The sequence below is a fragment of the Diplodia corticola genome (genome assembly GCF_001883845.1).
Source record: "Diplodia corticola strain CBS 112549 chromosome Unknown scaffold66, whole genome shotgun sequence".
Lineage (NCBI taxonomy): Eukaryota > Fungi > Ascomycota > Dothideomycetes > Botryosphaeriales > Botryosphaeriaceae > Diplodia > Diplodia corticola.
In genome coordinates this window covers 30,950-54,504 of record NW_017971545.1, presented here as the reverse complement: position 1 = coordinate 54,504, position 23,555 = coordinate 30,950, and the positions used below count along the sequence as shown (strand labels likewise).

Here is a 23,555-nt window from a genome sequence, read left to right as displayed (position 1 = left end):
GCGGCACAGCCAGAAGATTGTATGTATATACTGGTAGGGAAAAAAACCAAAATATCTACAAGTACATGTTTTTTGCACCTGTCCACCAGCCATCCCGAGAAACCAAGCCGATCAGACAGATGCGTCGGACAGAACGAAAAGCAGAAAGGGAGAGAGAAAGAGTGAGAATCGCAGCAAACCACTCGGTCGACACCAAATAAATGTCTCAAACTTTTCGTGATTTTCCTTTTCCTTTCCGCTTTTCATCCGGCCATCATCCTCCACCTCTTTCTTCCCCTTCGCCCCAGATCACTTCAAAAGATACTGAAAAAGAAATTGTCGAGTCGGTCGAGCATCAAGTAAAAGCGAGTAGCTTAAAAGCTGGGGGTGGGGACAGCGCCAGTGGGCTGGGCACCGCCGAAGCCAGCGCCAGGAGTGCCCTGGGGACCGCCGAAGCCGCCAGCCGGGGGAGTGCCCGAGGGGAAAGCGCCGGGAGTGCCGTGAGGACCGCCGAAGCCACCGAAGCCGGCGGGGGGAGTGCCGGACGGGAAGGCGCCGGACGGGAAGGCACCGGTGGGCAGGGCGCCCGAGGCGGGGGTGCCGAAGCTGGAGGCGAACTTCTCGGCGAACTTGGCGGCCTGCTCGAAGTCGTTGGAGGCACCGGGGGTGGGGACGGGGCCGCCGAAGCCGCCGAAGCCGGCGGGGGGAGTGCCCGAGGGGAAAGCGCCGGGAGTGCCCTGGGGACCGCCGAAGCCGCCGAAGCCGGGAGTACCGGACGGGAAGGCGCCGGACGGGAAGGCGCCGGTGGGAGTGCCCTCAGCCTGGCGCTTCTCCGCGGGGGGAGTGCCGGACGGGGGAGCACCGGTGGGAGTGCCCTTGGGACCACCGTGGCCGCCGAAGCCGGCGGGGGGAGTGCCGGACGGGGGAGCGCCAGTGGGAGTGCCCTGAGGACCACCGGGGCCGCCGAAGCCAGCCGGGGGAGTGCCGGACGGGGGAGCACCAGTGGGAGTGGCCTCAGCCTGGCGCTTCTCCGCGGGGGGAGTGCCAGACGGGGGAGCGCCGGTGGGACGGCCGCCAGCGGGAGGAGTGCCCGACGGGGGAGCGCCCGACGGGGGAGCGCCAGACGGGGGAGCGCCAGAGGGAGGGCCGCCGGCGGGGGGAGTGCCAGCGGGGGGAGTGCCAGACGGGGGAGCACCGGTGGGGGTGCCCTCAGCCTGACGCTTCTGCTGTTCGCCAGCGGCGGGAGTGGGCACGGCACCACCAGCGCCGGGGGTCTGCTGGCCACCGAAGCCGCCGAAGCTGCCAGTGGGAACGGCACCGCCGGGGGTCTGCTGGCCGCCGAAGCCACCGAAGCCACCAGCGCCGGGGGTGAACGAGCCGCCAGAGGGGAAAGCGGTCGGGAACGAGCCGCCAGCACCGGGAGTCTGCTGGCCGCCGAAGCCGCCGAAGCCGGCACCGGGGGTGTGGTGGCCGCCGTGGTGGCCGCCGAAGCCACCGCTGGGAGTGGGGAAGCTGCCGCCCGAGGGGGGAGTGCCAGCGGCCTGGCCGCCCTCCTGGCCGGAGCCAGACTGGGCAGCCTCCTGCTGGGGCATGGGGGCCGAGGCCACGAGGGCGCTGCGGAAAGCGTCAGTGACCGAGTTCCTGGTGCTGGTGCGGGTGGCAGGTGGGAGAGAAGACTTACCTCGAGGCCAGAGCAAAGATGGCGTACTTGGAGAGCATATTGAAAATTGTTCAAGAGATTGGTTTTTTGGTTGCGGGATTAGGGCAGAGAGAGAGAAAGATCAAAGACAGGGTAAAGTGAGTGAGATTGCGTCAAGCAATTGGTGAGGGCAAAAAAAGCAAAGTAGAGACCGGTCTACTTGGTGTGAGTGAATGAGAGGACTGCTGCGAGTGGTGAGCTAGAAGTGGCCGAGCCAGAGGTTCTTATACAGAATGGACGTGTAGAAGGGCGGGCATCCCTATCCGCATCGGGACAGAAGGCCGGGGTGGCGGCTTGCGACGCCGCCTGTTGCAGCAGGCCGGAGCGGTTGTTGGGGCACGTTGCTGGTACAGGGCGCTGTACAGCGGTAGGGCGGCTGAGGCGTGGTGGAAAATAGGGGCCTGATCGAGCCATAGTCTCCACCAATCGACCGCGTCGACCGGCGCTCCATGTTTCGAGGCCCTGCAGATGCAGATCGGCTACCGCGTTTAGGGAAACGACGAGAAACAGGGCGTTTGGATGTTTGGCAGATCGACGGTTGCGCACATGTGCCCACTGTTTCCAGCGGTCATGGAGCTGTGGACCAAGCGCCCTGTCGCGCGGAGGCTTACGCGTCTGCGCCGGCGCGCGCTACAGGGCGGGGCGGCCGTTTCGAAGATTGCAGGAATGACGGGCCGCAGCGGCCATACAGCTCTCTGGAAGAATGCAGCAATTGGAGCTCGAATGGCACCATTGGCGGGATCAGAGGCGCGCCGGCTGGGCGGCGACGGTGGTTGAATCTGGGGTAATTTGGCAGGGCCGGGAGCTGCGTGCCCCGCCGCAGAGCTGCACATCGGGCGGACAGATCGTGGTGGCCTGGCAGGCGGAGCAGCAGCAGGCGCAGCTCAGGGCGGCATGGTGTGGGTGTGTGGGCGTGTGGATGCCAGGCGGCCGGTCGTGGCCGGCAACGGGAGCGTGTTTGGTGGCGCGCGTTGAGGGTTTCACGAGGCGCGGGTTGGCCTGGCCTGGCGGCCGCTGCGCCGGGCCCAGCCGACACCGGCACCACCAACCACCAGCCGGGCAGGGCCTTCTGTTTCAGCAGCATCGCCAAACAAGCTTGGTTTAAGGTTGCTGAGTCGTCGTGGCGCCAAGGGGTCGTGGGACTCGTCACTCCCTCCCCATGGCCGACAATCAACGCAAGACAGAGACACAGTGCGACTTCGTTTCGAAACCCTGCGTACGTCATCAACGCCAATCTACACTGCCTGCCACTGCTGCGGGAGACGGCGGGAAACCCTTGCTATACCAGGTAGTCATGCAAACGCTATTTTATTTCCCTTCCTTCCGCCATCCGTCACCATCGCGCCCGTTTCTCGCGCAACCGTGCCCGTCAATCTCGCAACCTTCTGTCGCCGTTGCCACCGGCCCGAGCTCCCTACTTTGTGCCCTTGGACACCGCCGCGGCAAGGTCCGCCAGGGCCTCACGTCGCTTAAACTTGGCGTCCTCGATCACTCCTGCGTGGTGTAGCACCGTTAGCAGCCATTATGTATACTCCCATGACGGTCTGGGCCCTTTGCCACTCGTGCCCCGCGCCAGATGGAGGCGCCGACGCCCGCGGACCTTAATTCGGAGAAATTGAGCTCCACATACCGGCATCAGCATCGCTGGAGAAATTGCCCGTCCACTGGATGAACGTGTGGCCTTCATGCTTGCCCGACGTGATGGGGAAGAGCCGGATAGTGCTGACCACCGAAGAGTAGCTCAGCTCGGGGGCGGCCGTGATGACCGAGTAGGTGATGAAGTGGTCGATCGACTGCAAACACGCGCACCACATTAGCAATCGAATTCCCAGAATATGCATAGCTCCGCAGAGCAGAGGGCGCCCTTCACCCGGCCGCGCCTACCGAGTGCTCCTCCTGCTTGACCTCCAACACGGTGCCATCCTTGAAGCTCCACTTGAACACGTCCGTCTCCGGAGACGCCCCTTTGACGAACTCGCTCTTGTCGAGCTTGGACCAGAACTTGGAGAAGTCCTGGAGCTTGACCAGGTGCCAGACGCTGCTCAGGTGAGCTTCGATCACCGCCGTCTCGACGACTGACGTGGACGTGGGGATGCGAGTGGCCATTGTGCTTGCTGGGTGTTTGTTGGTCGTGTCTGATGTAGAGTGTGCAGAGTGGATGAGTGGTTGTTGGAATCGAAGCTGGACGTTGGAGCTTCCAAAGCTGCCCAGCTATGACGTTATCGTTCGTAGCTTCCTCAACCCCGCAACCAAATGCGGCAAGCGAGGGCTTGGAACTCAGAGGCGAATGCAGTAGTCGCGCAGCCCCGAAAATTTAGTAATTGGAATGCATCAATCCACAAGCATCATCACCCTGCAAGGTTCCAATCAGGATTTATGCACATCCCGCTGAACATGCAGCTCTGTTGCTGGGCTCAAATACACGGCGCCAAGAAATCGCAGCATTATGACTTGAGGACTCACACTTCTGGTGCCAAGACAGTTCGGTCGAGGCACACACTTTTTCTTGCACGCATCTTGCGGTGTTCATGGCTCTGGCCAACTTTTGCCATGTTCCCAAAATTTGAGTCCGTTGCATGTACTAATCGTCGTGTTGGTCTTCATGAATCACTTCACCACGCCAAAATCACATTTAAGCATCATGAGGTAAGCTTAGTTTCTTTTCCAAAAGGAAATCAAATTTTTTCTTGTGTTTTCTCTTTTTCGGTGGAAAGCAAGCAAGAGACTATCTAAACCTAAACGCCTGGTATATGTTCCCTATTCCTTTCCCTTTCCCTTGTTCATGTCGGCGATGATGATGCGCCTAGCCTACAGAATGTCGACCTTCTTGATCTCGACATAGTCCTTATCAAGCTTGGGCACCTCGACCCTCAAGATGCCATCCTCGAGCTTGGCCGTGATGGCGTCGTCGTCGACCTGCGCCGGGTTGGCGCGAGAGCCAAGCCTGATCTTGCGCTCAAACGGCCCAACCTTCCTCTCGTCCAGGGCCAGCGTCTTGATGAAGTCCTCGTCGCCGGGCCGGTGGACGACGCCGGAGATGCTGATCTCGCTCTTCTCCGCGTCCCAGCTAACGCCGACATCTTCCTTCTTTGCGCCGGGCAGAGAGACGTGGATCACGTATAAGCTCTCGGTGTCGAAGACGTCGGCTTCGGGCTGGAAGTCGCCCTGGCTGTTCTCTCTTTCCTCGTTGTCGTTGTTGTCGTTGGTGTCGTTGCCTCCGAAGAGCTGTTTCTGGAAGGCATCGGCGAGCTCGCCGAAGCCGGAAGGACCGCCACCAAAGCCAAAGGGTCCGTGACCCCAAGGGCCACCGCCCCAAGGACCACCGCGTCCCCAGCTTCCTGGACGGCCACCACCACGGCGTCCGCCGTGGCCACCACGACGGTGGTGATGTTGGTGTGGGTGGGGCGGTCCGTCGTGGCGCGGCTCACCTTCTTGAGGCTGCTGGGCGGCATCTTCGGGGTTGGATCCTGGAGGAGGCGGAGGCGGGGGGTGGCCTTCGTGATGAGGCGAGTGCGGCCGAGGGCCGCCGTGGTGTGGATGCGGGTGGTGGCCCTCGGTGTGGGGAGGCGGCGAGTGAGGTCCATGTCCATGTCCATGTCCATGTCCATGGCGGCCCCACGGCCCAGGAGGACCGCGGTGGAAGCCACGCGGGCCTCCGGGACCCATCCAAGGACCGCGACCCCAGCTACCGCGGGGTCCTCCTTCTTCGTCGGAGCTCTCACGGTTTTCCGTGGAGGGACCGGCAAAAGGGTGGGAGGGGCCTTGGTTCTCGAGGCTGGCGACGAAGTCCCAGAAGGGAGCAGTCTGATTTACGTACCGAATTGAAGGCATGTTGATGATGATGATGGAGGATGGAGGTGGGGATGAGTGATGAGATGATGGGCCATTCTGGGGGGGTTCAGCGCAGTTTAAATACTGTATGTAGGTCAGTGTAGGCAGAGCGGCGTACGTAGGCTTTCCGCCACCGCGGTGCGCGTCAGGCAGCAGAATTACTCGGCCTCTGTATGGACCGATGCGCACATCTCATGCCTAAGCAGGAGAAGGTGCGGGAAGAAGCGAGAAGGTGCAAGAGCTAAAGGCTGCCATGTGCTACGCACTTGGAGCGAGCTAGGCAGGATGGTTGGCCGATAATGGGTAAGCTGTGCAGCGATGTGGCGCGGGCGGCCGAGCGCTGGGAGCGTCAGTCGGGGTTGTGGCGCAGACGTGGCAAACAACACCGATGTCCGAGCCTAGTTGTGGTACGCTTTGGCAACCTCGGCCTCGGTGATAAGCATGTTAGTGAGTCAGAGACTGTGACAGACGTGTTGCGGCGTGCATGATTGCGCAACACAAGTGGCAGGGTTGCAGAGACCGGCAAAAGGAAGAAAAGTTGTCGGCGTGAACTCGAGGGCTGGAATGTCTCGTCATCGGCGGCGGCGACGCTCGGCTGGCTCGGCCCGCACGCACGTGATCCACTCGGCCCTTCGTTTCGCCGCCGCCCGCTACAAAGAAAAAAATTGCGCAGAGTCCAACAACACCCGCACAAAGACCCAACTTTGCGCCATCTCAAAATGACTTGAGACCTCGCCCCTCCATAGCCATCTGCTTGCAGATGAGCGTCTATACCTGCGGATCTCAATGCCCGAGCGCTAGACACTGCGCTCTACGTCTTCCAGCAATCGCCGGTCAGCAGGCTCTGCGCCTTGCGGGAGACGGTTTCGCCAGGCGACGTGGAGCTTTCTACCCTGCCTGCTTTCCATCTCACGGCTAATCCAGTTGACCAGCTATATGCTTGGCTTTTCAAGGTATGTTCAACTTGTCTGCACATTCAACCCTTCTACTCAAATGATGAGTCTATTGCAAAAATTATAACAGACCTGTTCCGAACCAAACAATGTGGAGGAACTGCTTGGAGACCTTCTGATTTTCCAGTTACACTTTGAAATTACATTCGCAACTGTTGTTTGCACATGGCTAATTCATTGCTGTAATAGGCTTCCCGCGCTGTTGCTTGACAATGTCGAGCTCATGCGCTTTACTCCCTTGGGTCACGCCTTCATGATGGTCCCCGCATCTGGCATGCGAGGACTATAGGCTAGCTCTGGCAGAGCATGAACATGCGCCTCTTCAGCCATGATGACTAAACATAGCCACTCTCTTTGTCCGACATGAATGGAGATATGCCATCCATGCTCAACAAAGACTTGTAGAAACTCTCCTTTGTCAATTCGTCTAATTCTGTCAGAGAACAATGGCCTTGAAGACATGGGATGTTGTCTTCGAACTGCCCAAAATAACTAGCACAATATAAGTCCTGGAGTCGTTCTCCATCAATGACCATCATCTCTCTTGCTCATCTTCCAAGTGGCTCCTGTTGTTGACCAACTCGACCACACTCTCTTTCGCATTTGCACTCTTCTCGTCTTTTCGTTGCGCTTGTATCCCGGAGATACAACAGCTTTCATCATGACCAGCAATCACTCGCCCGGCCCGCTAGACAACATCAACGACGACGAATGGACCGCACTGCTTGCAGGTGACGCGGGCCTGGGTCTGCATGACTTGGGCTCTGACTTCGATTTTCAGTACACTGACCCTGCTGCACAGGACGACGGCAACCCCTTCTACTCCCTTCTCGCTGACGCTGCGGATCCAGTTCAGGCGAATCAGCCACTTGATTTATCGACCTCCCAAGCCAACCATGCGATCTATGCACCCACAGCGGATCAGAGCACTGTGGCTTACTCTTCCGGTTCTGGTTATGTATACCCTGTGGATGATTTGCTTTTCCCTCCGCCCTCCAATAACGTACACTTTGCTGTTCCCGACAAGTCAGAGACACCCGATACCCCTAGTCGATATGAAACTCGCAGTTCGACGACTCTCAAGCCCCCCGCTGGTCCAGCAGCGAGCATCGTCACGCTCGACACTGACGATAGCAGGCGGCGGTCATCCACTGCCAGCACCAGCGACGATGCTGGAGCAGAGTTGGACAGGGCCAGTCGCAACTTCACGCGAGAGAAGCCAAAGTACGATCCAAAGCACCCGTGGCACCGCATCAACACCACGACGCAGGGGCTGACCAAGCGATCCGGCAAGATCAACCAGTATTCGGCCGAGGAGATGTACAAGCAAAACATCAAAAACACCTTTGAGTCCTGGACCTCGCCCAGCCACCGGTTCGACTATCTCGCTCATGGAGAGCTGGCGAAGCTGGAGTACTCGGCCGACGAGATCAAGGAGTTCGTCTACCATCATCCGGTGTCGAGGCACAGCAAGCTTCGCATCTGGATCCAGAAGACGCCGGCCGACTCCTGCCGTCGCTACCCCAGCGCCACCCTCTCCAAGTGCCGGTTCAAGCAATGCCCTCTCCGCAGGGAGAACCTGAACGGCACGATCCAGCCCGGCCACATGCGCGTCGCCTTCGACGAGCGGTCGGCCAAGTACGGGGACAGGGCGGACCCGTTCTACATGGCGGCCAACTTCCACCTGTACTGCTTCGAGCAGCTGCTCGACCTGCCCGACGTCTGCGCGCTGCAGAACGTCGAAGTGCTGGCGGACACGCGGCAGCTGATGAGCGAGCCCAACATGAAGTGGAACGCCTCGCTGTCCAACGTCAAGGAGGGCGTCGTGGCCAAGCGCTTCATCGAGTCCTGCCGCAAGGGCCGCACCGCCCCCATCAAAGGCTTCGACGGCTATCCTCGCGGCCTCCAGCCCGGGGCCACGGTCAAGCCGCACGAGCTCACGCTCAACCACCGCATGCAACAGGCCAAGGAGGGCGACCGTGCGCGGTCGGCAAAGGAGTCGCTCGCGCGACGCCCGCAACGCCCGACCCAACTCAACGTCAACCTGGGCGACCTTGAGATGCTCGTCAGGGCAAAGGTGGCCGCCCGCAAGCCGCCGCCGAAGCCCAAAGACCGCCGCCGCAAGCGCAAGGGCGAGTGGTTCCCGCACTTCAGCGACAACGAGGACTCGGACGACAGCAACCAGTACAACCCGGACTCTCCAGCAGAGCCGCGGCCGCCGATGCGCAAGAAGCGCCGGACTACTAACGACGGCGGTGTGGTGGTGCCAGCTGTGGCGGCGGACCCGGCCTATGCGCAGCCGCGCACTGATTGGCCCTCCAGCTACAACACCGCCGACGCGTCACTGCTCGGCTACGGCGGCGGCGGACAGTACGCGCGGCCCCAATATGCAACAGACGACGACGCGAGCTTCGACCAGCTCCTTCATCCTGTTGCCGCCTTCGCCGCTACCGACGCTTCAACAAGCGCCGCCACCGATCCTAACTATCCTACTCTGTCCACCAACAACACGGGTGCAGGACACCCAGCACTTAATGCCAACCGCAGTGACACTGAAATTTCCGCCGCCGCCGCCGCCGCTGCCGCCATCGACCCCAACCTTGACGACATCGTCTTCGACTTCGACTTTGCCGCCGCCGCCGCCGCCCCAGAGCCGGCGGTACCAGACCATCCGCCAATCACCACCACCACCTCTCCTCCCACCACCCAAACCCAAACCCACACCCACACCCAACCCCCCACCCGCCGCTCCTCCATCCCCATCCCTCCCACCTTCCCCCTCAACCCCGCCTTCTCCCTCTCCAACCCAAAGAAGCGCTCCGCTCCCGCCTCCGACGACGACCTCGACGCAGCCCGCCGGCCGTCCTCATCATCGTCGCGCGCCACCCCCGCCACCAAGCGCCGCCGCCTCGCCTCCGCCGTCAGCACCGGCTCGTCGTCGCTGTCGTCGCTGCCGTCGTCGAAGATCAGCCCGAAGAGCCATCGCGGGCGGGTTGGCGGCGGCGGGGAGGTGCTGACGCCGAGGACGCCGCGGAGGAGGAGTTCGAGGTTGAGTTCGAGGGTTGGGAGTGGGAGTGCTGGGAGTGGTCAGGGGGGGCGAGAGGGGTCGGGGTCGGGATCGTTGGAGTCGCGGTCGTTGGGGTCGTTGGGGTCGCTGGAGAGTTTGTTTGGCTTTGGGGGGTGATCAGCCGTGAGCCGTGAGGTGAGGTGAGTTTTACATACGCAGGTGAGTGAGTGTTTGTTTCATTGCAGTATACCTTAGCCAGCTATATCTATTGGTTTTTTTTCTTGATATACTTTATTTGTTGTGTGTGTGTGTGTGTGTGTGTGTGTGTGTGTGTGTCTATGCTCTAGTGATGTGCCATGAGGTGTCTTGGCCGTCCTGGTCCCTTCGTGCTGTGCCTAGATGTCCCAACTCCCACCTACCATCTTTCTTGTAATCATGACTTAGCGATCGAACATCTCTCATCTAATACCCTCGAACTACGGCTCGTAAACTGTCAAGTTCACTGTACATCTGTCGTGCCCTCGACCAACTCGGCTGCAGCACGCGACACTGACGACAAAGATCCTCTTCGAACGCCGCTTGGACGTCTGGCTGAAGCCCAGGGCTTTGTGAATGGGCCACGTGCAAGCGCCTCGTTTGTAAGCGGTATTAAATCAGTACGGTGGCGTTGCCGCGATTCTTTGTCGAGGAAAGAGCGGATTTGGTCGGGACGGAGCACCGTGGCAAAAAATTAAGAGACTTACGCGTTTACTGCTACAAGGCGGCAATGCTCTGGGCTCTGACGTTCAGCATTTGGGGCGTGTCTAACCAATGTCGCCCGGCAGGAAGGTAGCAGAAATAGTGACACGGGAAAGGTAAGAAGAAGACGGGCGGCGCAAGGGCGCCAAGGGGCCGTGAGGGGCAGTCGCGGACATAACGTATCTCTGCTGCACACGCTGATGAGCTCTTATGCAGAGCTCATACCGGTGCTACCCTCTCCATTGATGAGGCCTGCGTGGCGGCGAGGTGCAGTGGGTTGACGGTGATGGTTTCATCTCGTGTTTCTTGGGATTATTGGAGCTCTTTGTTGTACCTTATCTGTATACCGCGGACGTACACCACAAAGGGTAGAACCGCCTCACAATCCCTGTCCTACAAGAGGAAAACCGAAAAAAACTAGGGCTCTTCTCCACGCCGCCAAGGAAAGGGGGGTGGATTGGGGTGACGTTGAGCATGAACTTTGCACGCCGCGGGCTTACTGACGCAAGGCGCATAAACGTTCCCCCCCTCCACCAAAAGGAGGAAGAAGCCAATTTCCCCCCCTAATTGCGCGCGCGAGCAAAGAAGCTTTTCTGCTCGTTCATCTCGATTTTATTTCTTTTTCCCGCGTCCGCCGCCATATCCAGGGAGAGACAGCGTGTGTGCGCGACAAAGGAACGGGTACAACCGAAGCTAAGCTTCATTGCAAACATGCGGCGCCGCGGGCGCGCGCACGATGTGCACAAGTAAGGGAAAAAGCATTCTTTTTGCTCACCTCAACGCACACCAGTGTCTCAGGATTCTTTTGGTTGGCAGACAATGACCTCACGCGTGCGTCTCGGATACACGACCATCTACATTTGGTCTTGCGTGTCCAATAGTGTGTCTTCATGCTGGGAGAGAGCAGAGTGCCTTGTTTGGCGGCTGTTTGGGCTGATGGTGCCATGTTGAAGTCGACTTTGGGCAAAGCGGGCGTCGGATCACGCTCTCGATCCCCCCCTTCCCTCTCCCTGGAGCAGTTAGCTATCTGTTCTGGAACCCCGTCCCGGATGGGAAAGAGGGGTAACTCATTTTCGCCCCCTCTTGCGGTGGTCTTTAATCTCGTCGGACGCGTTTTCCGACACGCGCTCTCTATCATTGCGATGGAAAGGAAGGGGTCCGGGCTGATCGGCTCTCTCTGTGTGCGCAAGGGAATGGCCTCAACATTTCGAAGAGTGAGTGAGGGTGGGCATCAGTAGAAGACTAGTGCGGGGGAGAGAGCGAAGGAGATTGATATCGGCGAAAACGGCTTGGCCTTTTGTCGTACTTGATCGCCACGGTGGAGGTCGCTCCGGCGGGAACGGGGGAAAAGTAGTTTGATTGAAAGGTGGTCAATGGCCTTCTCGCTTCCGACCGTTGGAAGCAAGGAAGACATGCGGATCTGCTAATGGCGAAGGAGAAAGGGAGGAAGCCTGCTCTTTGCCCTCTCTAGGAGCTGCAACTCGAGTCCGACTCCGAGGCGGGGAGGTGCAGTGAGGAAGCGTGGAGGAGCGGGCAGCAAGTGAGACACTGGACAGCCGTTTGCCAGAGATGGGAAGAAGCCAAGACAGTTGGACCGGACAGGAAAGACAAGTGGGATCAGCGCAGCTTGCATGAGCCAAACCCGGGTTCGCGGGTACGCAAGAACAGATAAAAATGGGCAGACGTCGGAGGTATTTTCTAAGACAATGGTAAATGAAAGGAGCGCCGCATGCTCCCGCGTCCAGATCCCACACAACCCGCGGTGGTACAGAGATCCGACCAGACGACAGCAGAAAAGAATAGCTCGCATTTGCGGGCGGGCGAAAGACGAAACCGGTGTTTGAGCGCAGCTGCTGCCGGAAACTGGACCATCGCGTCTGGGTAGCACCGCTGCCTGTCGTGGGCGCAGCGGCGCTTGTCTGTGCCACCCGCCCCTCCAGCAGCAGGCTAGGCCCAAACGCACGGCGGGTGTAACGCAATGACGACGTTCATGTGGACCGCGGGCAAAGCGGCCAAGCCGAGCGGCGCCGTTGATGTCGACTGCTCTCCAGCACTGCCCGAACGGGCGCGTATGTGCAACGCAGCAGGGGTGCCTGAAGAGAGTCGACGGTGGGGATCGCTGGCCGGCAGCAATACAGCAGCCGTATGCGTAGCGCAGAAAGCAGGGCAAGGACGTTGGTAAATGACAGCCGCGCGCCGGCGGCAGACGGGATTGCAACCTGTGCAGAGTGAGCGCTGCATTGCAACGGTGGGATTGCCCGGCGTCTCTCCGACCGTAGATCCCAAAGAGCTGAGCGTGCCTCCAGAGTCCAGCACGACGTGCCGGCAGCCAGAAGCATTTCGTGCCCAGTCTTTGCAGACATGCGACCATTTTTCTCTTCCAGCACTCGCGGATGGTGTTGAGGATGACGTCTGGCCTGCAAATGCAGAATACGTATAGGATGACTGTCAGTAGCAGTCTAACGCTGGGCTGTTGGCGCGTGGTAGTGCGTTAGTTTAGTCTGGAGATACACCAAGTAACCATTTTTCTCTCCCAGCACTCCAGGATGGTGTTGATGACGTTAGGCCTGTAAATTTAGAATGTATACAGGCTGTTCGTCAATAACACTCTAACGCTGGACTGTTGGCGCAATAGCACTCTAACGCTGGGCTTTAGCGCAATAGCAGCGCGTTGTTAGTCTGGAGATACACCACCATAGTATCGCATGACGTCAGCCCCCCCAATGCACAATATCTACCGCCTGCTTGCCACTTGCCCCCTAACGCCGGGCGGTTGGCGCAATGGTAGCGCGTTGGTTTTCGGTCAGAAGATTCACCAAAGGTTGTGGGTTCGAGCCCCATGCTGCTCGTTTTGCCTTTTTTTTTCATTCTGCGGAGTTTGCTTGCTGTTTTGCTGCGTCGAGGGCGGCGGGGCGGGGCGGGGAGAGGATTTGGGGGTGGTGGAGGGTGAGGTTGTGGGCGTGCGGGCTGCCGGCCGGAAAAAAGCCGGGTGGCGAGGCGAGGCGAGGCGAGGCGAGTCGGGCAGGCGCGGGCGGGCGCAGGCAGGCGCAGGGCCAAGCGATAGTGTGCGGCTGTTGCTGATGCGTGCGAGCGAGCGAGCGACACCCGCCCGCTCCTTCTTTCTGCACGTCGCCCGAGACACAGCTCCTTCGCCATCCCACCCGGCCTTCGCTGGCCTCCGCGCTCGACGGACACGCAGACACGCAGGTCACGGGCGCCGCGGCGCGACTGGACGCGGTTGAACATCGAACAGTGATACATTTGAGAGTCCTATAGCGTCGCTTGGGTATTGTTTCTAAGCTATGTCCGCCCGTTGTCGCCGTGCGGGCGGGTTGCCGTACGTGCTCTTGCCTTCCTTCCCTCCCCATCCGCTGCACTTCCGTTTTTGTCCATGAAAGAAACACCCTGAACCTTTTTTTTTTCGCTTCCCCCCCGCCATGCCGCGTTGCCCTCGTCTGTTCATCACACATGTCGTCGCCAATCATGCCACTCACTCGTAATCGCGTTCAGCTAGACCGTCTACGTCGTACTGTCCACCGCCTGGTGGTGGAAGAGGGGGTGGGAATAGAGGGATGAAATCGAGCCGCAAAGTCGGCCGGAAGAAAGAGAAAGAGAAAGAGACGCCGCGAAGAACCCAAAAAAAAATGAGGTATGAGTTACAAGATTAAGCGCGTGACCGTCGCACGAGGGCGAAACGCAACCAAGAATGCAAACGACCGACGCGGGAGACGACGGCCGTCAGGATAGCCGAAATATAATAAACGCACACGTCACGGGAACGGAACTACGACACACGCAAAAGGAAAAAGGAGACGCCCGTCCGTCAGTCCCTCGACTTCATCTTGGACTTCGGGTTCTGCAGCTTCTCGATCATCTTCCGCGCCTCGTCCTCGGGCTCGGATTGATGCAGGTACGTGCACAGGGCGTCGAAGGTGACGGGTGCGTTGCGCGCCTTCTTGCCGAGCAGCGCCTCCTTGAGGTGTGTCTCGTAGTGCGCCTTGCGGTTGTCGTTGCGGCTGAAGCGACGGCCGCAGTGGGGCACCACGCAGGGGAACGGCCGCTCCTTGCTGTGCGTGTTCTCGTGGCGCTTGAGGTGCTCTGGCCGCGCGAACGTCTTGATGCAGCCCTCGAACCGGCACCGTTGCTTCTTGGTCTCGCCCGTCGCCGAGCAGTACCGACCCGACTTGGGGTCGACCTGGATCCCGGACTGGTACTTGACCTCGACGGGGCACCCGTTGTGGTGGGTGTCGAATGATTCCAGCATGTTGCCCGAGCGCATCTTTCGTTTGGTGATTCCGCTCGCCCGCACCTTGGAGTCCCGACGGCTGCCTTTCCGCCCCGGCGTCATGAAGTCGCGCACGCCGTGCTTGGAGTCTCGCCGGTAGTCCGAGTCCCCCTCTTGCTTGATGAGGGGCTCCTCGGGGTTGGTTGAGCTGTACCCGTCATCGTACGAGAAGCTGTCATCGAGGCTGTCTGACTGCATCTCATTGTACTTGTTACTATCTCCGTCCACGATCGTGTCCTCGGGCTGGACCGACTCCGTCTCGTTGAAGATGGGGAGGTCATACGCCGGCTGGGCCTGGCCCGGCCAACCGTAACTCGGGTTGTAGCCCGAGTTCACGGCCGTTGGCGCGAACACCTCTGCCGGCATGCTCGACATGGCAAAGTTTGGCGGGGCCGCGTGCTCTTGCGCGTTCCAAATCTCCGAGTTGCTGAAAATCTCGGCGGGCGGCTGTAATGTCCTCGGTGCGTGCGGAGCCATCTGGGGTTCGCAGAATGGGGGGAAGTCTCGCGAGCCAGGCAAGCCCATGCCATCACCTTCGGATACGGATACTCTCAGGCCGCCGGGGTTCATGTTCGGTGGCACCATGGCCCAGCTGTTAGGCCGGCTCTGATGCTCCGACTCGAGCGCCCTGGGCTTGGGAGGGAAGCTCAGGTGGTTTTGCCAGGCTTCGTGAGCGAAGTCGTCGAGGTCATGGCGGGGGGCGTCTTGCGCTGTCGGGTGGTCAAAGGGGACTCCGCCGTTGGGATGCATCAACCAATAGTCCTCCATCGGCTCCCGCGACGAGTGGGGAGTGAGAGGCATTTGGGTGGGGTAGTAGCCGGCAGGACTGTTGCTCGAGTAGCTGTGGGCACAAGAAGCGGCCGACTGCATCGAGGCAACCGAGTCGCGGCGGTCGTAGGGGGATGGCGTCAGGTAGCCCGAGCTCGGGTAGGCGTGGGTGGGCTGGTTCATGTCCATTCCTTCGACCTTGAGGGCGTGGATCGATGCTCTTCTTGGCACGGAGCTGGTGCGGGCTGGAAAGGCCGAGCCTGATATGCCGTCAGCCTTGCTCGTGGGGATCAGCATGGCCACGACTGACGAGCAATGAGGGGCACTGTCGACAGGAATGACGGCCAGCCGGCTGGGCAGGTGCTAAGGAACGTATGCGGCGAGGATAATTATGATGGTATAGGGGGGGGGCGAGGGCGAGATAGGCGCAAGGGCAGATGAGCGGGAAGCCAGCCAGGGGCCGGAGGTGGCTTATGAAGGCAGAGGGCGTTCTGCAGCCGGGACGGCGGCGCCGTTGGCCAGACGTTGAAGTCATAAAGCCTACTCACCAGGGTGGTACATGGTTGCAGTTGGCGCGCGAAGTGTGTACGCGACGTGCGCACAGGGCGTTGGAATGGTGGCCAGCCCGTCGCGACCTTCAGTGATAATCGTCAACCGGGCCTGTGACAGGCCTGGCGTAGTGGAGGGTGGCGCAAGACGAAGGCTGGGGAGCGTCGTCCCAACGAGGGCCGCGGATTGCACGCCGGGCTGCAAGGGAGGTCAGGAACAGGTCGAAGAGCAGTGGAAGCCTCGTCGAAGGCGCTGGGCGAGTCAAGAGGTATCTGTCGCCTCTTTGGGCGAGCGCGGAGTCTTATGAGAGGCTAGTCTTCAGGCACTTACACCTTGCAGGATCGTCAGCTGGGCGCGCCCGCGAATCCGGACGAAGAATTGGACGGCGACCGTAACTGCAACCTCAGTCGAGCGCCGCTTTTATGGAATGAGACCTTGGCCTAGCACCATCTGTGCGCCACCAGCTCGACGACGGCCTCTCTCATGCCAGCAACGGCGCACCGGTCCTGGCCGTGTCGTGTGTGGTGCTTGGAAATGGGCCGGCTGGCCGGCGGGATAAGGTTATGGCACAAGGCGCAGCTGGGGGTACACTTGAGTGTTAGGGACGGGAGGACCGCGGTCGCCCTGCTGCGGCTGCGAGGATGCTAGCACAGATGGCGCTGCGCTGCCGCCGCTGCCCTGTCCGCCGCTCGCCGCTCGCATATGCAGCCATCGGGTTATTACTTGCAGCAGCGCGCCCGCCAACGCTCTGCACCCCACACCGGACCCAGGCCATTCCCGAAGCGCGGCAGCGTCGCGCAAGCCAGCAGGCACGCAGATCCGCGCCTGGAATGGCAGCCTCGACCCCCAAACGGCGCCAAGGCCTGCGCTGCTGCTGTGCGCGCTGCCCGTCCAGTGCCAGTCCAGACGAGAGCTTCGGCACAGCCAATGGCGGGCGCCCCTGGCACGGCCATTGGCACGGCCAGACGTCAGGCGGAGCGCGGCCGCGGCGCCGCGGCGCCGACCAACCGCGGGCGCCGGCTGCTCGATGCGGCCGGCGGGCCTGGGCGGGCACAGAGAGAGAGAGAGAGGGCGGCCGCATTGGGAAAGCTTTGCTGAGGTTGCACGACAGCGCTTTGAAATTGCACTGGCCACCGCGGCAGGCGACGCGAACCACTGGCGCTCCGCCGGCAGCTTCGGCAGTCGCGGTGTTTTGAATGTTTCGCGCTGGGGGCGCACAGCCGGCAAGAATGCATGATCTGACGCTGTCTGCGCGAGACACGCGGCGGCCGCGGCGGGCGGCGGGCGGAGCAGCAGCAGCAGCAGCAAAAGTAGCAGCAGAAGTAGCAGCAACAGCAACAGCAGCCGCCTCGCAGGCGGGCGCCGGCGTCATGGCGAGCAAAGGCGGGCGCAGACGGGCGGCGGGCGGGTGCTGGCTGCTGGCTGCTGGCTGGCAGCGCGCCGCGGCAGGGCATGGGGAGGCTGCTCGAAGCCATCTGCTGCCGCTACTTACAGCTGCTGCTCTGGCCCCTGCATGCGGCGGCGCCAGCTAGGCCAGGCTGCCGACGGGTATTTGCAGCTGTCAACGCTCCTCCGCACTTCGCCGAAAGCTAAAAGCTACGCGCTCTTGCGCCATCGGCGGCGGCGCTGTGGCTGACCGGGGCTCCAGCTCCAGCTCCAGCCCGCACTCGAGCCGGCGGACGGTCGCGCCTCGCCCGTCTACCTAGCAGCCATGGGGGTGCCTCTGGTGCCTTATGCCCTGCCAAGGCGCGTCGTCTGGACGTGCCCCGTCTGGACGTGCCCCGTCTGGACGCGCCCCGTGTCGGCTGATCGACTGAGCAGTGGGGGGCCCTGAGTCGATCTGGCCGCAAGTCACCATGAAACGTCCTCCCAGTCGCACATGGAGCTTGATAAGGGCTGGGTCCCACTGCGCCGATGGCCCGGGACGCGCCATCGACTCTGGCGACGCCGTGAGCAGCGTCTGACGCTCACAAGCAGTCAGCTCAACCGGCGTTCATGCGTTGCATCCCGCAATCGCACCAATCGCACCCCTAGGCGGCGGCGGCCAACGGCCTTGGCCTGTTCGGGCTGCTGCCGTCACGGTAGCGTCAGCGGCCCAATGGCGACGGCGGCCCGCGCGCTCCCTCACCCAGAGCGAGAGCATCATCTCAACGCCCTCTGTTGCACCGCATTAGACGCGATTTCGTGCCCAGTTCGCGGGCTCGTCCAAGGATGCCACGGATGCATACGGCTGCTCTGACACGGCTGCACGGCTGCTGCTCATGCGGCCGGGGCTCAGACGGCCGCCGCATCGGGCAGGCATGCCAGCATCGTGCCAGCATTATTGTGCCAGCGTCGTTTCCCTCTCCAGCGCCGCCGCCGCCCGTTCGGGAAGTTGGGGCTTTTCTCTGCTCAACACACGCACACCCACACACGATGCAGAAGCCTGCGTCGGTTCGGCTGATCGTCCGAGCGGGCCACCGCCTGTGTCTTGCAGCAGACACGGCAGCCCCCCGCAGGCCCCGCAGGCACCGCAGCAAAGCTTCGCCACTGTGCCTGTCGGCTGCCCGCAAGGGGCGGCGCGAGCTCTCGCTGGGAAATGGCCCGATCTGTTGGCCGGCTCATGACCAGCATATCGAATGCCAATGCGAAAAAAAAAATCTCTGACTGCTCACATCCGCTCGCACCGGCCGCGACAGCAGTTCGTGCCGTGTTCGCTGCTGGCTGCATCGGCTCTGCTGGCCGGTGCAGGCTGGACAAGGTTAGCCTGTCACTAGGATGCCAGATGCGCGGCCGGCCGATGCGAGATGGAGGCGTGCTTGCATCGGGCAGCGGGTAGGTAAGCTCCAATGCCCAGATGCCCAGATGCCCAGATGCCCAGATGCGACAGCCTCTCGCCCGAGGCCGGGTATCTGCAGACGCCGAGATATGAGTTCCCAGATCACATCCCTCCAGCTGCATCTTTCCGCCTGCCCGCCTGCCCGCCTGGCCCCCCCCATCCTGGTCTTGCGACTCACCGCTCCTACTACTCTGCTGCTCTGCTGCTACGGCTGCTGCTACGGCTGCTGCTGCTGCTGATGCTGCTGCTCGTCGCTGATCCATCGAACTTTTGACAAACACATCATGTGAGTGTTACACCGCAACCGTCCGCTCGCACTCATCATCACGCCGTCTCATCCACTTTGTGACCACCAGCGGCGCAGTCTCCGCCGACCATGGCCATCGCTGCTCGTCGCCCCGGTCCTCGATCCGCCTAGTCAGCGCAGCGCCGACGATGGAGGGTGGGCACAGTACCGTCTTGACGCTCATGACCACTGCAAACGGACTCCCTCCCACCTATGGCACTCGCGTGTCCATGTACACCGGGTTGTATCCGAAGCCGTCGCAACCTTCCACCGGACCGGGCCCCATTGTCTGTTGTTGGAGCTCCAAAGATAACTCATCTTGAAGCAGCCTGCTCTGCACGAAACCAGCCCTAGGAGCCACTAACGGCACAACCCACCAGTTCAGCCCCATTGACTCGTCAGGACAATGTTCCCTCTCCGCCAAAGCGCCTGTGAACGGCCCTCAGTGCTTTCGCCTGGTACTGTAGAACCAACGCTACCGCAGTCATTATCCAATGGGTGACTGATTCATCATACCACAGCAATCATCGTGAAGAGCCGCCAACATTGGGACGCGAGCGTGCCGACAAACCCGGGTAGTGTCCGGTAGGGTATGCGATGGACGTCGGCCATCCCTGTCGTGACCGGCTGGGGAGCTATTGGTGGATTGCCAGCCAGCCAGCCGCGTGCTAATCTTTGTGATGACCCACCCCAACTGCCTGCCTCGCGGTATTTTCCACCGCCGACAGATCTAGCCAAGGCAGACCCTCGACCCCGACCGAACGCGAACGAGCAACTGCCAGTGTAGTGGGCTCTACTTTACCTTCCCGGCGCAATTCATCATCCCACATCCATCGGACCACTCTCCTATCCTATTTCGTCCAAGTGAACCGCAACTCAGCCATTTTGGCTGTACGGAAAAAGGAAGAAGCCCGAGACTACGGCCTTTCTGCCGAAGCGGGCCGCTGCCTTGCGTGCTCTTCCATTCGGAGTGGCCGAGTCTTTGTCCTGCTCGAGGCGAGTGGCCCCACGCTTGTGGCTTGACAACGTGGGCCTTTCGCCCGCGATCGACAACAAAACCGGCGCCGAAGCGATAAGGCGACGACAAAGAGTGGGCAAGGTGAAGCACGCCAAAGGATCCAGGATCACCCACATGGGAGCTCGTGGGACAACCTCCCTCCGTTCTCCACGTCATGCCAAGACGTGATTGACGATATTCTCAGCAGAAGGATCGAGGAGGTAGGGATGTGACGAAGCATCAAGCCTCGCGCCTGAGGATGGCGTACTGGATCCATTTCATCACGCGCAGATCACATCGGACGATGCTGATTGCTGTAGCCCATGGTATTGGGTCGCTGTTTGTCTCCCGTGGCTTTGGCCTGCGAATCGATACAGAGATTGGGGAATCGGCTCCTCTTGGATGTTGCGTGATTTTGTCATGGGGGGTTCTAGTACGTGGAGCGTCATGGCACACTCACTAGACTTCAACCCTCCGCTCGGCCACCGCCCTCGCTCCCGCCCACTGTGGTCTTCGCATGTGGCCACACGCATTCCACCTTCCTTTCTCTCCTCCCCACGTGTCCCCCTTCGACCCTGCTCCCCGTTGACACGCTGTTCCCTTGAAGATCACAGCCACGTTCCTATCGCAATGCTGTAGGACGTTTCTTCCAAGGAGTCAAGGAGTGGAGCATTCCTTTGAAAACGGTCTTGTCTCCACGTTGACTTTCGAGTACACGGGCTAAGGATTAAACGAAGTCTTTTATGGGAAAGGCTATGCGCTACAGTTGCTTCGTTTCTTAGCTCCTTCTCTGATAGGTCGGGATAGTAGTAGGCCGCAAACTATGTCAGCATTTAGCTCCCGCCCGCTCCAGTGCTTGTATACTTCGTCATGCAAAAAAAAAACAAACCCAACTATTTCCTGCTTTCGATGAGGGTCTTGGGGTATACAGCCTGTTGATCCTTAGCACTCCCACCACTCTTGTCTGTAATCGTGATTCCAATGGGCGACCGACCCACGCTGCGTGATCAGTACGGTTTTTCGGTGTGCGCGGACTATAAATCCAACACGAACAAATACCCTCTTCACTTTGTCCCAAAGATCCGGTCGTTGGTTTTCACTAACAAAAGATTTGCCCTATCCATGGGCTACTTAAAGACTCTTGAGCAGCAACATTCGGGTCAGTTCTCCATTTAAAAAAAATACGATGAACCTGTGTTCGATCATCTCAAGTTTCCCAAACAACGTTACAATCTGATTCTTCAAACCATACCGATTCTGTTTTTCTAAAAATTATTTTTCGAGCCCACAGTTTCCCAAACTTTCCGACCACACCATTTCAAACCCTTTATTTTAGCTCTTAACGTCTATTGACAGCACGGTCCCCTTGTTTTCCCTGCTGACGGCATGCGTGTCCACCTTCTTTACGGCCTGTGAGTCATTCTACCGTTCGACTAAACCTTAGATAGTATTCGCGCTCCGAATGAATGCTTATATACCTTGTTGAGAATTGCCCGGTTATATTTCGAACTCAACGCGCGTGAGTTACTTAGTTGCTATCCGAGTACCGTAGACCCTCCTCCCACACTCCCGTTTCGCGACCCGTTTTTCTATTATTCTAACATTATATATCTGGTCACATTACATGTGCTGCTATGCCGAGTGCTGGTGTTGCTTGGCTAACCACGTACCGCGTAACGATGAAAGTTTAACTGTTACTCTTCGAGGAGTTTCCTATTTGAAACTAAGAACTTTGATGGGTTGTCCCTTCGGGGATTGACGGAAGCCTACGTATTGACACGCTAAACCCTTCTTAGATTAGTGTTGCTTTTCATCTCATCCACCGTCGGACTGTTGAACTTACGGACGTAGTTAAGTTCGCCAGAACTCAGCTATGCGGGAGAAAATTTAAAGACCTTACACGTTGCAATAACGCTTGACGAACACATCTCAACTCCTAAGGTAGCCGTTCTGGACGGAGTAGCAGGGTATTATATGTCTTCGAAGTTTTCGTGGCTCGAGTATGTAGTTTTATTTATAGTCTTAGTGGCTTACGGCTCGAGGATGTACCCGAGTAGGTAAACCTGACTATCAATGCACCCCCGCTTGCTCTTAGAAATCCGATCAACCGCGAGCCCCAGGTGTAACTGTGGGGTATTTAGTAGATAAAACTGGTTTGCGGTGCGGACCTTTTTTTTCTTTCTACCAGGTGCCAGGGCAACTCGGCACATAGGTTGTTTCAAAGATACGGAAGCCGGTAAGTAAAATTTTCCTTGGAGTCCGCGGGCACGGAATCGACTGACCGTGGAATCCGGTAAAATACTTCGGTATATATATATCTTATCGTGGACCCTAATCCGTGAAGCATTGGGTAAAGGGGTCTAGTAGCATACCGTAAGACATTTTCCTTAGAGTTCGCCGGCACGGAATCGACTGACCGTGGACTCGGGTAAAATACTTCGGTATATGTCTTTCCGTGGACCCTAATCCGGGAAACATTCGGTAAAGGGGTCTAGTACCATACCGTGAGACTACAGGTGGAGTAATGCGAATGTTTGGTAGCGTGGCGTTAAACTTACATCACGAAAAATAGTGTTGTGGTTGAATTTTCTTTTTTGCACCGGGCCGAACTTTCGAGAAGATGTCTCGAGTATAAATATCCGCTCAGGTCGCGTTGGATACTCCAGCATAATCAGCAGTATCATCCATCTGGGTGCCTCAGGAAGCCGGCTGAACGTCGTGCCGTGACTGCTTCGGCCTCCATGGAATCTCTATCGAGGGTTCCCGCGTAGAAGTTAACGACGATAGCGTACTCGGATCCTCCAAACGGAAAGCGCTTTGGCGCCCGACTCGGTCATCCATGTGCGCCCAGAGGCGAGTGCGCTCCGATATGCCGCCTCGTTTGATGACGGCAAAGTGTGTTCGCGCGAAAGGTAGGTCTCGGAATTTGGCGCTTCTCATTGCTCATCGTGCAATGTACATGTATCAGTTTGGGAAAGAAAGAGCATGGAAACCTTGGAAATTCGAGAAGAGCTGTGAATGGAGCATTCTCGGAAGAGATGGATTTGGTAAAACGACTCCCCGGTCACCATTCATTTCCTCTTATCAACGCACTTGCAGCGTGGCCAACAAACAAATTCAAACAAACATGGGCCCGAAGGTTGTTTGTTTTAATTTGTTTGGGGGAAGGGGCGGGTGCGTGCGTGCACATGGGAGGCCAACACTACATATCTCACGATGCACGTACGCTTGTAGTAAGTACTCGCCTACTAAGCAAACAAGCAAATAGGTCTAGAAACGAGGCGAGTTCTCTTGCTTGATTGTTTAGCTCGGCGGCTACCGTGATGGCTGTTTGATTAGTTGGTTTGACCAAATAAATGTGTGCAAGCATGTTTGATGGTTGGGCACCCTGCTTCTTCCCGTTTTGAAGCGGTTCGACCACTACGTCAACCAGTTTTGATGCCCTGCTTGCATGGTTGATGGTCAACCACGACGTCTGTTTTGAGTTCGTGGCACCGTTACTGGCGTACGTCTGACAGTTTCCTGTGGTACCTCATTCGCCGCCAACCATGTCCTCTCCTTCATCACATCCGTCAGAACGTACCCGTAAGGAAGAAGCGAGAAGCAACGGAAATAAGATTCGAGCGTCACACTCCACCCCCCCCC

The 23,555-nt window shown here is 59.2% G+C and overlaps 5 protein-coding genes across 5 annotated transcripts; 1 reads left to right on the top strand and 4 right to left on the bottom strand.

Moving 5' to 3' along the window:
* Window positions 1–353: 353 nt before the first annotated feature.
* BKCO1_6600015 (uncharacterized protein) lies at window positions 354–1,698 on the bottom strand (the record flags this gene model as incomplete). Its single annotated transcript, XM_020278272.1, has 2 exons — window positions 354–1,593; window positions 1,661–1,698. The coding sequence occupies 2 exons, from the start codon at window positions 1,696–1,698 to the stop codon at window positions 354–356; spliced, it is 1,278 nt and encodes a 425-aa protein (XP_020126350.1).
* A 1,394-nt stretch (window positions 1,699–3,092) lies between these two features.
* Window positions 3,093–3,784, bottom strand: BKCO1_6600014 (bet v1-like protein; the record flags this gene model as incomplete). The annotated part of the gene is made up of 3 exons (XM_020278271.1): window positions 3,093–3,172; window positions 3,309–3,471; window positions 3,563–3,784. The coding sequence occupies 3 exons, from the start codon at window positions 3,782–3,784 to the stop codon at window positions 3,093–3,095; spliced, it is 465 nt and encodes a 154-aa protein (XP_020126349.1).
* A 702-nt stretch (window positions 3,785–4,486) lies between these two features.
* Window positions 4,487–5,509, bottom strand: BKCO1_6600013 (hsp20-like protein; the record flags this gene model as incomplete). Its single annotated transcript, XM_020278270.1, has 1 exon — window positions 4,487–5,509. One exon carries the CDS (start codon window positions 5,507–5,509, stop codon window positions 4,487–4,489), a length of 1,023 nt encoding a protein of 340 aa, XP_020126348.1.
* Window positions 5,510–7,123: 1,614 nt separating this feature from the next.
* On the top strand, window positions 7,124–9,646 carry BKCO1_6600012 (uncharacterized protein; the record flags this gene model as incomplete). Its single annotated transcript, XM_020278269.1, has 1 exon — window positions 7,124–9,646. One exon carries the CDS (start codon window positions 7,124–7,126, stop codon window positions 9,644–9,646), a length of 2,523 nt encoding a protein of 840 aa, XP_020126347.1.
* Window positions 9,647–14,030: 4,384 nt separating this feature from the next.
* Window positions 14,031–15,557, bottom strand: BKCO1_6600011 (krueppel-like factor 13-like; the record flags this gene model as incomplete). Its single annotated transcript, XM_020278268.1, has 1 exon — window positions 14,031–15,557. One exon carries the CDS (start codon window positions 15,555–15,557, stop codon window positions 14,031–14,033), a length of 1,527 nt encoding a protein of 508 aa, XP_020126346.1.
* Between the last annotated feature and the right edge of the window lie 7,998 nt (window positions 15,558–23,555).